Raw genomic sequence first — 13,153 nt, 5'->3', positions numbered from 1 at the left:
CACTCATGAGAATCACATTTGGGAATTTAGGCATCCAGGACTTCAAACATTCTAAGCAGAGGACTTGGATTTATGAGTCATGTTCATCTGATCAAATATGTGATTCAAACATGATTTTTTTTAAAAGTACCAAAGGATACAGCTTGGCTTTACCTTTGGTTTCTGCTTTTAGAAGTTTTTCAGATGGCTCTGCTGACCTTGGAACTCCCTTTGTACAAGTTCAACCCTGAAAATGAAGTCAGATGTGCAGTGCCCTGCCTGGCTGTGGTTGTAGTAAAATTTTGTGATGTTCCAAGGCAGGTTTAGTCATCTTTGTCTAAGTAGTGCCCAGAGCTGTATCTACTATTTTAGAATCAGACATAAACAAGTGTATTCTCTGTCTATAAATGGACAGTGGTACTACATGAACAACAGCTTGTGGTGATTCACACGGGAATCAAGTGGATGTTTCTGCCAGAATAATTCACCTGGAGAGATGATTGCTTCCATTCACTTCCTTTCTTGGAAGCAGGCTGAGAATAACAAACTGTTCCGATAACATCAGCCTAATTCCAGTCAACATATTTCCTACCGAGAGGCAGGGCAGGCCCCACCCTGCTGCATGACAGGCAGTGATTGGTCCTAGAAATGTGACTCATGACTCTGACACTTCGCCTCCCAGTTAGGTGTCAGCAGCAGCCAGTTGTCACAAACCCCTGTTTGGAAGAGTGATGCCAATCCTTCTCTCCAGCAGTTCAGTGCTCACCTCTCACTTCCTGGGGCTCTGAAAACCCCAGTCTCAGTTGTGTGCTTCTAGTAGATGGCTGCAGAATTTCCAATCAGAGTTTCCCTCTGTCTTGCTGCTGTTTCTCTTGCTGCAAACTAAACATTCAGGGCATCCAGGGCACTTCATGGTGGTCAGTGTGCCCACAAAGAGAGGACAGGCCTCATTTTAGACCACCTCAATGATTTCTAAGCATTTATATTTATTAAAGCAGACATTGTTGTAGCCTTATCCTCTCTTCTTCCAGCTCTGTAAACACTAGGTCATTAAATGTTTAATGGTTTTGGGTTTATTGAGTGTTTATTTCATGCTAAATGGAAAATTCATTGAAAGGAAGAAAGGCATTGTCTATAAATCATATAATTACAGTATTAATAACAATAAGCTGTGACTACGTGGATCTCAGCTTCTAAGTGTTAGACAACAACATTAGACAAATAACTCTGGATCTGACTGTCTATTATCTTGTCTCCTGCAGTATCTTACAGCAGAAATCTAGGGAAAAGGACAGGTAGAGACATTTCTGAAAACACCCTCTGTATTTCCAGCAAACGATAGCTCATGTCTTCCCCAGTTAGAGGTGGTATCACATCATTCCACTCACATCATCTCCATTATTGAGGCTAGTCATTTTTTTGAGCCCTTGCAAACTCTTGGCATGCATAACATTCTGTAGCAAGGGTTTCCAGTGCAGGCATGGTATTTTGGAACCTGTCCCTTGTTTGTTTCATCTGAGGATTGTGCTGGCCTGCAGTCATAGGCTCAACCCACCCACAGTGACTTTTATCCCTTAAGAGCTGCACTGGAATCCACACCTGAACCATGACTCTGAAATTCACCTGCACATGGAGATGTGGGCATGAAGGGACTAAGGGGCTTGTCCAAGATTACATGGAGAAGCACTGGAAAAACAGGAGGACATCTCAAGAGGACTCTGATGAAAGCACCCAAACTTTCCTTCAAATGTCCTTCTCTCTGGCTTAGTGCTATGATTTGGGCTTGCCAGATAATCTGCAGCAGCTTGCTGGATCCCAGAGTGTCTGATCTTCTCTTTTGAGCCCATGGAGAACTGGGCTTCTGGCCAGCTAAGGAGAACAATCCAGGCAGGCAGCCCTCTGGCCAGCTCCCTCTGGGTGTGCTAGCTTGGACATTGATATTTCCCTGACACTAAGCTTTCCTCTTCAGCATGAATTGCTCATTACTTGAATTCCATCAGGGGTTTCTTGTGTCATGAAAGAGTGGAGATTCTGCTTGAGCACACTGAGCAGGACTGACTGCTTTCTGTGGATGAAGCTGTTGATGTGTGTGTGTGTGTGTGCCTGTATCTGCAGGACATAGATGTCTCAGTGTTTGCTTCTCAATGGTGCCTCTGTTCTACAACCATCTGTGGATAAAGCTGCTATTCTGCCATGAACAATGACTCATACAGGAAAGTCTTGAAGAATTAGGCAAGAACTGTGTTCATCCTGAGGACTATTGAAGATGAGGATCCAATCCCATAAATTCTTGGAAAAACTCAGCCTGAGTTTTCCCTTGACAGCTTTAATCTTTGAAATCTGCTCTTGCTGACACACGTTTGCCAACAGCAGGTTGGCAGCAAACTGGCTCTGTCAGCGGGCATCACACATCCACTGCTTGCCTCTGAGCCCTGCTCACTGTGACCAGCTTCTCCTCACTCCATTTTCCAAAGAGGATTTTACTAGAGACTCTTCCATCTCCTATATTCTTCTGAGCCCCCACAGATTATTCTCTCCAGTCCCTTCTCTTTATATTTCCAGGCTGATCTACTTCTTTGCCAGTAATAGTGGCAGAAAATAGAGTCACTATTCCTGACCCCCTGCAAATTTCACCTGGACCTGGAGCTGCCCAAAACTCTGTGAAATATCTGGGTATCAAAAAATCACAACAATCTCTGCTTCAAATATCTAGCCAGGTTTGGGTACTTAGGAAAGAGCTGAAAGGAAGGAAACATCCAGAGGATTTTATCAGACAGTCTCCTGTAGCCAGAATGAAAGCAGGGAGAAGAGTTTCTGAAGATCAACTGAGCTTCTCCAACTAGTGGGGAAGGTTCTAGTTTGTGGCACCACTGTAGAAAGAAAAGATTGCAGGGTTCTTATATTGCAGTGACCCAGAAAGGAAACTGAGTGAGGAACGAAGATTAAGATGATCAAGAAAGTTTAAAACAAATGGTGACATATCCTCATAATGTAATCATAAAAAAATTCCAGGTATGTAAACCATACATACAAAATATACACACAATAAACACAAGTTTTCAATTGGACTAGAATTTAATTAGGAATTTTGTTCTCAGATTTTGAAATGTCTCTGGGTGCCAGGCCTGTGCTTCTTGACCTTTCCAGTGAATTGATCAGTCCTCAAGCTGCAGAATGCAACTTCCTTCCTGCCAGGTTAGTGAGTCCTGCTGGGTCAGTGAAAAATGTGCATTGAAATCCCATCTCCTGCTCCAAGCAGGGCTAACTTCCAAGTTGGCTAAAGTCACTCCAGGGTCTTGTTCACATGCATCATGGAAATCCCATTGAGATTCTAAAACCTCCTTGGGCAGCCGGTCCCAAGGCTGCAGCACTTTCCTGGTAAATGAGTTGCCCCCTTTGTTGAGAAAGGATTTTTCTGGCTGGCAACATGAGCCCATTGCCTCTTGTCCTTCCACTGTGCACTCGCAGGAAAAGCTTGGATGCTTTGGAATTTTATCCCCCCCTTGCAGCAGCATCTCTGCAATGAGATCCCCCAGCCTTCCCTAATTCCCATCTCCTCTCCTCACCCAGCACATGCTCCTGCTGGTCCTGGGGCAGTGCTGGAGCCTCTCCAGCGTGCCAGCATCTCCCTCACAACGGGCTGTGTGTGTTTGAGAGCTGCACAGAGTGTTGCAGATGCAGCCTCCCCCGAGGCAGGCAGGAGGGAGCGACCACATCCCTGCACTTGCTGACCACTTGCTAATGCAGTCCCATGACTGGTGGGTGTTGCTGCTGCAGGGGAGCGCTGCTGACACAGGTCCAGCTTGTTTTCCACCAGGATCCCAAGGCCTTTAGTGCAGGGCTGCGCTCTGCAGTCAGTCCTCGCTCTGCCCTAATGCATGGAGTTGTTTTGTCCCAGGTTAAAAAAATAAAGAAGGTTGTATTTTTCACAAAACAAATATATGAGGGGAATTAGGCCAAATTTATCATGGGATTGGAAAGGGTCAAACCCTGAGTCCTCTTGTGCTGAATGTGGTGCTAATACAAGTACAGATCAAGCACATGGGAGCAGCATTTCAACCTGAGAAATTGGGGTTTTCTGCAGAAAGTTCTGATGTCAGTCACAGACTTAAGCAAAGGGGCTGTTAACTCTCAGCACAAATCACCCTTTTCCTACAGGCTTGAAAGAGAATCTTGCAGGCCACTGGAATGAATCCCACTTCTATCCATTCCCCCAGGACCTCAAAGGAGGAGCAGGCACCATGCCTAGAGGGGATGAGCTCCGTGTGTGCATGGTGTGGTTTTAAATCAGCATTTTAATCCTCCTTTTGATTAAAAACCCTCCTTTGCAGATAGGCAAACTAGCAAGAATTTTCCTTTGGATACATTGAGATGGGACACAGCTCCATCTCCCTTAATCAGCTACTTTGTTACTGTTCTAAAATAAAGAGTCTTTTTTTAATTTCCTAGTAGAGGAGATATTTATATTTCATGTCACTTCTGGTTTGGCTAAATGAAAAATAGTACATTACTTGTTTTAAAGAAATGAATAAAGTTCATTTTATAACGTAGCAGTTAACTCATTTCAACTTCCTTCCAGCTTTCCGCACTTTTTTTGAGGGACAAGCAAAGGACTCAGAGGGCTCTGTAGATCTTATGAGAACTATGAAGCACATCAGAAAACTTCTGGGAAAGCATTACTCAGACAAAGATTCTATAAATATGTTTTCAGCCATCATCACAACAGAGCAAAAAATAGCCCCAGGAACACTCCTGCAGAACTAAACTCCCATGCAGGAGCTGTTTCTCCTTCTTGCGGTTCTTTCTTCCTTTATGTACAAACAGGTTTGTGTTTAACAAAAGGCTAATCTGCTGATTTGCCAGCCAGCCCTGTGCTTATCACAGCAGTGTTTGCTGGCCGGGGCAGAGGCAGTGCTAACGTGCCCAGCTGTGCTGTGAGAGCATCGTGTGTGTCATGTGAGAGAGCGTGGGCAGGACCTGCACTCGGGGCTGGACACAGCCCCTGCTGTTTGTGAGCAGCTGAGCACACCCATCTCTGTCTGGGCAGGACCTGCACTCCCCTGGACACAGCCCCTGCTGTTTGTGAGCAGCTGAGCACACCCATCTCCGACAGCAGCCCCTGCCACACTGCAGGATGGGCCAGCCAGAGCTGGGGACGGCTGTGGGGATACCAGTTGTGGGTTTCTCTGGGTCAGGATTGAAGGCACTTGAGGCAGTAGTTCATGTTCAGACTCAAGTGTTTATTATTTCTTATCAGTAAAACAGCCTCACAACCATGAGGTCTGCAGCTTTTCATTAGAAGGCACAAAATGCCCAACAATCTCTTGTTACAAGGTCTTTTAAGACTAAACTATCCAATTAAGAACTGACCCCTGGATTATTTCCCCTTTTAAGCCAATAACTGATCCCAAAGAGCCCCCAATGAAGAATTTTCTGCCCAATTACAAAATGCCACCCAAACCCATGGAGAAGAAGGAAGAAGCAGCATGAAGAAGAAACCCAGGATGACACCCTGTGCCCTCCATCTTGCTGCCATCCACAACACACTAAAAATCCCAAAACCTCAATTTCTCACCAAGTGATACACCTACACTGCTCTCTATAATCTATTTCACACTTTTGTGGGTTCCAGTCTATTCTGGAGTTTAGGAAACTTTCTCCATGAATGAGGCTCAGAGTCAGTGCTGCCCTGGGGGTCAGGGCACCCCAGAGCAGACACAGAAATGTTCCCTGGGTCCCTGGGTTTCCACAGATGGCCATGGAGCTGGGGAATGAAACAATGAGATGATTTTTGTCAGCTTGACAGACAGATCATTGCTTGATGGCAGGGCACTGTCCAAGGGGCGGCAGCAAACGATGTGCCAGGGAGTTCTGACTGGCACAAAGGAGCCCAAATGTGGACGGGAGGATGAATGGCCAGTCAGGAGGCATGGGTGACAGCCAGCTGTGATGGCAGGGTATAAAACACAGGACAGAAGATGACAGAAATCTAAATGGAAAACAACGTATGGGAGCAATTTAAGCAGATAAATACACAGAGGAGGAGAAAGGAGTGACATGGGAGGAAGGGACACAGAGTGCTGGATGTGCTTGGGAGGAGGCAGGAGCCTTGGCTGGGGTGACCAGCAGGTGTGGGGTGATGGCACGGGTGCCTGGAGACAGCACTGGGAGTGAGGAGAGCAGCCAGAGCCGCTGCTGCTGTGGCTGTCGCTTGGGCCAGCGGGCTGAGCCCAGCCACGGGGCACAGCCCAGCAAGAGCGCGGCCAGGAGCCAGCACTACCTGTGCCCTGGCACTACCCTGGCACACCTGCCAGCAGCGGGGAGGGTGCAGTGTGGGATCCTGTCGCGGTGCCGGAGCGCTTCAGAGACACCACAGGGATCCCCTGGGGCTGGCGGTGCGCTCCCAGCACGGCGGGGATGCTCTGTCCTCTCCGGGACAAGGAGCGGCTCAGCAACCTCGTCTGGGGCACCCCGCACAAACCACACAACCCACACCTCGCATCCCCCGCACCCCGCACACCGCACCTCTTGCACACCGAACCCCTCAGTCCGCACACCCCAAACCCCTCAGTCCGCACATCCTGTACCCCCCGCACACCCTGTACCCCCCGCACACCCTGTACCCCCCGCACATCCTGTACCCGCCGCACACCCTGTAACCCCCGCACCCCCCGCACACTCTGCACCCCGCACACTCTGTAACTCCGCACCCCCCGCACACTCTGCACCCCGCACATCCTGTACCCCCCGCACACCCTGTACCCCGCACACCCCACACACCCTGCACCCCGCACACTCTGTAACTCCGCACCCCCCGCGGGCCGGTGGTTCCACAGCGCCCCCTCCTGCCGCACCGGCGCAGCTGCGCCTGGCAGCGCTCCCGCCAGCCCGCGGGCACGGGGCGCGCAGCGGGACACGGACACACGGACACACGGATAGCGGGACACGGACACACGGACACATGGACACACGGACACATGGACAGCGGGACACGGACACACGGACACGTGGACACACGGACACACGGACACACGGACACACAGACACACAGACACATGGACAGCGGGACACGGACACACGGACACATGGACACACGGACACACACACACGGACAGCGGGACACGGACACACGGACACATGGACACACGGACACATGGACAGAAGGACACAGGGACACATGGACAGCGGGACACGGACACACGGACACATGGACACACAGACAGAAGGACACAGGGACACATGGACAGCGGGACACAGACACATGGACACACGGACACATGGACAACGGGACACAGAGGGATGCACAGACAGAAGGACACACAGCGGGATACGGACACACGGACACATGGACACAGAGGGACAGACGGACACGGACAGCGGGACACAGACAGAGGCATACACTGTCATCAGAAGGACACATGGACACATCACATGGACACATATCAGAAGGACACATGGACACACAGACACTGACAGATGGACAAGAACACATGGACACGGACACACGGACAGAGGGGCACAGACACACACAGACAGAGAGACTGAGACAGACACAGACAGGTGGACACAGACAGGAGACACAAGGACACAGACAGACAAACATGGACAGATGGACTGTGAGGCAGGGACACACAGACAGGAACAGACAGACTGAGATATGGGCACGGACGCACAGACACAGACATGGACAGACAGACATAGATGGAGAGACACAGAGACACATGGACATACGCAGATACACAGACAGACACAGACAGACACTCGTCAATCTCATAGTGAATCAACAGTCCATTTAGTCACTAAAGCATCACCCAGGTTTATTTTATATATATAAGATTTCTCAGAGCTTCACCTTAAGGCTGGCTAAATATATCAGTTACACACAAGCACACCAGGTTACTTGAAGAAAGTAATGGATATCTGCTGGATCCACAGAAGTCTTTATCAGGAGGGAGCCTGCCGCAGCTCAGGTCAGGAACCTCATTTCTCTGATTTCTAAGTACAGAAAAAGGAAGATAATGTTGAGGGTATTGGAGCAACTGAGTTATTTGTGGTCTTGTTTCAAGTCTGTGGCTGTTGCAATTGTTCTGCCATTTTATAATGAAGAAGTAATATCTCCCAATTGTGCTGAAAGACCTGGATTCTTAGGGTTGATTGTATCTGGTCTGACTCCAAAAGAACTTGCAAAATGCAGTGGTTTTGAGTAAGTGACTGTCCCAGACTGCAAGGCAAGATGTATTCTCTTTGCCATCTGTGTGGCAGCTGGCTTCTGTTCAGTGGGCAGTTTTCCTTGTCTCTTCCACACCCAATCCTCTCTCAGAGGAGAGACCTGCTGATAACAGCTATTGAATGTCCCTGCATGGCTGATAAGAACTACAGCATCCCACTGGGAGAGGTGAGCCCAGAGGGAGGAGCCAAGCATTCCTACCTGGATATAATCTGAGATTCTGGAACACCAGCACGGCTTCTGCACTGGATTCCCAGAGGAACAGCAGCTGCCTCTTCCCCTGGATCTCCAGAGGCAGAGACTGCACCTTTCTCCAGGATCCCTGCTCCAGCAGAACCACCCCTGACACTGCAGGAGGGCTGAGCCACAATTCCAATGGCACTGCTGCCAGCACCCTGACCCACAGGGCGTCAGGTTGGGTTCTGACTCTGTCAGTGTTGGTTTGGTTACTGCATTGTTTATTTTATCTTTTTATTTTCTTCCCTATTAAAGAACTGTTATTCCAGCTCCCATATTTTTGCCTGAGAGCCCCTTAATTTCAAATTTATAACAATTCAGAGGGAGGGGGTTTACATTTTCCATTTCAGGGGAGGCTCCTGCCTTCCTTAGCAGACTCCTGTCTTTCCAAACCAAGACAGTGACAATTCCTAGCCATTCTTTTTGAGGACACTCCAGTGAAAGAATGGAAGGAATGCAGCTGCGGCTGTTTGGGCAGTGACCACCTGCACAGGAAGGTCCCTCTCTGCAGCCTCCAACTCACCTGGCCTTCCATGTCCCTGCTTTTGGCTCTCAGCTTGTTCACCTGCCCTTCAGCAATGTCAGCCCGTTCCTTCGCCTCCTCCAGCTCGTGCTGCGCCTTGCGGCACCGCGAGAGATTGATGTTTGCCTGCTCCTCCTGAAAATCAGAGAGCATTGGCACGGATGACACTGCCCTGCCGTGGGAATCCCCCGAAAGGGGGAATTGTGGGAATCCATAAAATCAGAGGGGTTTGGGAAAGCTGCAAAAGGCCTCAGAGACAGCAGAACTGTGGTTAGAGCTAAGCAGTGGCCATGAGATTGGTCAGCAGAAAAATTATGTAAGAAGTAGAAAAGTAAGGACAAATAGAACAATGCTCTGTGTATTAACACTTGGCTAGAATAACTCCCTAAGCTGCAGAAAAGTTTATCTAGTGAGATATTAGGGAGTTCTAAGCTTAATAATGGAGCTCTGTGCATTGTGTTTGAAGGCTCACAAGCAGGTATTGTATTTGAAATAAGCAAGCATTGTTTAACCAAAGGTACCTGTGCTTATAGTGGTTGGATGGAGCTACTGTCAATGTGCTTTTGCTTTGTGTGATTGGGCAAAGAACTTTTAAAGTGAGTTGTAACATGAAGTTCTTTGTCTGCTGCCTGGGATGTGAGCTGATGGCATCTTCCCATTGTCATAACCATGGAATGAGGCTGATGCTGGAAAATAAAACAGCTCAAGGCACGTTCCCAGCAGTCCTGTCCCATTGGTGATTTGTACAGAGACCCCGGTCAGTGATACCCTGCCACCACTGACACCTGTGCTGGTCTCATTGCCAGTACTCTGTGTTTGTATCCAGTAACACCCACAGCATGGCCACTCTGGGGGAAGAACAATTACCCCACTCTGTTCCAGGTGGGAAAATTGGCTTGTGTGGCTCCAAAAGTGCACCAGTTCCAGGAGAACTACAGCTACACCCGCTCTGTTGTGAGCCATAATTAAGAATATTCAAAGGCAGTGTGGCCTTGGCTGCCCTGTCAAATTCACGATTCAATAATTTAATGATCTAGGGAGCCCACCTTTCAGAAATCTCCACCCAGGCCCCACTGAAAAGAGTCTTCCACTCACAGCTTCCTCAGCCTGTTTCTTGTAGGCTTTCACTTTTAACTGCAGCTTGTCCACCAGGTCCTGGAGCCGAAGAATATTTTTCTTATCTTCTTCAGACTGTAGGAAGTGAAAAAGGAGTCAGCCGTGGCAGCCGAACTGAGGCGCCCCACGTGGGAGGGTGGAGGATGTGCAGTACCTGGTAGGTGAGCTCCTTCAGCCTGCGCTCGTACTTGCGAGCTCCTTTCAGGGATTCTATTCCTCGTTTCTGCTCAGAGTGAAGCTCATTTTCTAACTCGTTAATCTGGAACACAGGATCGTGGTGAAGATGGCAAGAATGGCTGCTGATCCTGCTGTCCTGCAGCTGCTTCTTGGGTCTAGACTAGCTAAAATATGCTCCCCGTGTTATGTTGGTGATGACATAGTGTGTGAATCCATAGTTGTTTATAAAAGGAACTTAGCTGTGCACACCTAGAGCATTTGTAATCAAAATCAGGCGTAAATCTGCCAAAGAAGAGGAAATTGAAACAGGGAAGGGCTGGTTCTATGAATATTCAACAGGTAAATGGGAAAAATCTGTTTTATTTTGTTTTCTTTGGGAGTGGCAGTGGCAAATGCTGTTTGGGGACAGCATGGAAACCTGGCTGCTGTCTATTCCCTTTTCCACTTGTCCAGCTTCCACAGGCATTGAACTAGTGATGTAAGGTGGCATATCTGCCTGTGCTCCTCTGTAAACCTGCTGATTTCTACTCCCTTTTTGAACCTTTTACCAGCTGCCTCTACAGCCTTCCATGATGGCAGGTTTCCAAATTTCAATGCCCACTCTGTAAAGTATTTATTTTTATTTATTTTGGGGAGGTCTCTCCCAATGTCATAGTCCTAGCCTTGTCAATTCTCATAAAGCTTTATCTTGCAGATCCTTCTTGAGCTGCAGAGACCAGAACTGCTCGTGGTATACTTAATATAGTGGCAAGAATGTGTTGCCATACAGCTCTGTCTGGTTCTCAGTGCCTTTCCTAATGAAGCCCACATTTTTTTCTGTTTTAGGTTTTCATTTCTGTTGCACATTCCACAGCTTCTGAAGTGTGTCCATTACTAGTTCCAATTTCATCCCCAAGTAAATACAACTTAAATTATATTTCCCTAGACAAAATCACCATCTATGTCTCCCTGATGTCCATTTGCCCCTATTTTATCCCACTCAGTTTCTTTGAGGTCACTCTCAGCTTCATCACCCACAGTGCAATATTTGGCTGCTCAGCACAGCTCTCATCAAACCTGCTGGGAATACCTGGGGCTCTCCCTGTTTCCACCTTTCCAAGAGGTTCCACCAACCAAGGGCCCACTCAGAAACTTCACCTTAATCTACCCAAATCTTCACCATACCCTGGCCTCCAGCTTCTGGAGCTGTTTCTTCCCTCCCTTCAGTGCCAGCTGCTCGGCCTCATCCAGACGAAGCTGCAGGTCCTTCACTGTCTGTTCCAGGTTCTTCTTCATCCTCTCCAGGTGGGCACTGGTGTCCTGCTCCTTCTTCAGCTCTTCTGCCATCATGGCCGCCTGGATGTGATCACAGTTGTGTTACAAATATTTCCATCCCTGCAGTTATGGGTGCCTGAGAAAAACCCCCAGCCTCACACTGGCGAGTGACTCTGCACATCCTCAGTGCCCATGGCTGTGACAAACAGGATCACTCTTCCTCAAAGTCTGTGTTTCTAAAACTGCTTCACCTCAGAGAACAGACAGGGTTGATAAAAAGAAAACAATAATCAAGGCGTGCAAATGGATTGGTACCAAAATTCTATTTTTTAAACTCTGTCAAAATTGAAGTATTACCAGCTAGCACTCTGCACCTCTGGGCTTCCTCATGACTTTGGGTATCTGGCTATCTGAAATTTGCCAGTCAGATTTCTAAGCAGTTTTTGCCAGTGAGATGACCCTGAGTACCTCAAACTGCACTGAAAAGCTTTTGCCTGCTGAGGAGCTCAGAAGCTGGGGTTGATAGATGTCACCCATGTGTCAGAGCAGAGAGGTCAGGGATCCTGCAGCACTGCTGCTGCTGGCCAGGCAGGGCCAAACACTGGTGCACCAGGACTTGATGCAATAGTGTCACCATTCTCCTCTGTTTAATTTTCCTATACATTTCCTAGATGGTCCCAGGTGTTATTTCTGACAATGCGGAACCTGTAGCCTCATTTAAATGAAACACTTATATACTCTTTTTCTTTCTTACATGTCTAGCATTTGTATAGAATTGTGTATGATTTTAGCCTTAATTTCTGCTTTTCTGTGCTGTGTCTGGACAGGCCTTTGTTTCAAACTACTCTTTTTCTATTACGATTTTGCCACCATCTGTTCTATCCTGCCTACTACATTTACTCTGGAAGCAAAAGTGGATGGGTATGGAGAAGGGGAGAGAGAATTCCTCTTCAATACAGACAGCTAGCAGGACATGAGGACCCTTTTTGGAGAGGTCTTCTGCCACAAATGGTAGGGCAATGTCTGCATGAGACAGGGACTGTGTGCCACAGATATTTTCTGCTGAAGAATTGGTTCTCCTCCATTTGACTGCTGCCTTCCTAAAGTGCAAAAGTGACTGCGGTAGCACAAAATGAAAGAGCAAGAGGACTCACATCTGTGATTGCTTTCTTTGCTTTCTCCTCTGCATTCCTGGCTTCCTGAATGCTGTCTTCAACTTCAGTCTGCAAGTGAGTTATGTCCACTTCCAGTCTCTTCTTGGTGTTGATGAGGCTCGTGTTCTGTTGGGGCAGTCAGCAGACAGGTCATCCTCTCCCTGTTTACTAATTAGTGTAGGATGAGCTGCTGCCTAAAAACTCAGAATCCTAGAATATTTAATTGATCTTAGTCCCTGTGAATTCCACAATATTTAATTGATCCCAGTCCCTGTGAATTCCACATCTGAGGAATCAGAAGCAGAGAGCCACGTGAGCATGGCTCATACTCTGGGCTCCCTGGCTCAGGGGCTGCATTTCTGGTGCCCCCCTGAGCCAGGGAGCCCAGAGTGGGGGTGGGAGCCCTGCCAGGCACCTGCTGGTCCCTGCCCCAGCTGATCCAGCCCCACCTCATCCTCCAGCTCCCACTGTCCTCTCATGTCAGAA

The 13,153-nt window shown here is 48.2% G+C and overlaps 1 protein-coding gene across 1 annotated transcript in view; it reads right to left on the bottom strand.

The window, feature by feature from the left end:
• Positions 1-6,272: 6,272 nt before the first annotated feature.
• The window catches only part of LOC115911419 (myosin-13), a 30,155-nt gene continuing 23,274 nt past the window's right edge, over positions 6,273-13,153 (bottom strand). The window contains exons 34-39 of the mRNA XM_030962378.1: positions 12,668-12,793; positions 11,424-11,594; positions 10,237-10,341; positions 10,062-10,157; positions 8,929-9,101; positions 6,273-6,408 (exon numbers count right to left, since the gene is read on the bottom strand). Of these exons, the coding sequence (XP_030818238.1) occupies positions 6,273-6,408; positions 8,929-9,101; positions 10,062-10,157; positions 10,237-10,341; positions 11,424-11,594; positions 12,668-12,793 (807 nt within the window). The remainder of the gene's footprint in view (positions 6,409-8,928; positions 9,102-10,061; positions 10,158-10,236; positions 10,342-11,423; positions 11,595-12,667; positions 12,794-13,153) is intronic.

This window comes from Camarhynchus parvulus, chromosome 18 (assembly GCF_901933205.1).
Source record: "Camarhynchus parvulus chromosome 18, STF_HiC, whole genome shotgun sequence".
NCBI classification, from domain to species: domain Eukaryota; kingdom Metazoa; phylum Chordata; class Aves; order Passeriformes; family Thraupidae; genus Camarhynchus; species Camarhynchus parvulus.
This window is presented reverse-complemented; position numbering and strand designations above follow the sequence as displayed.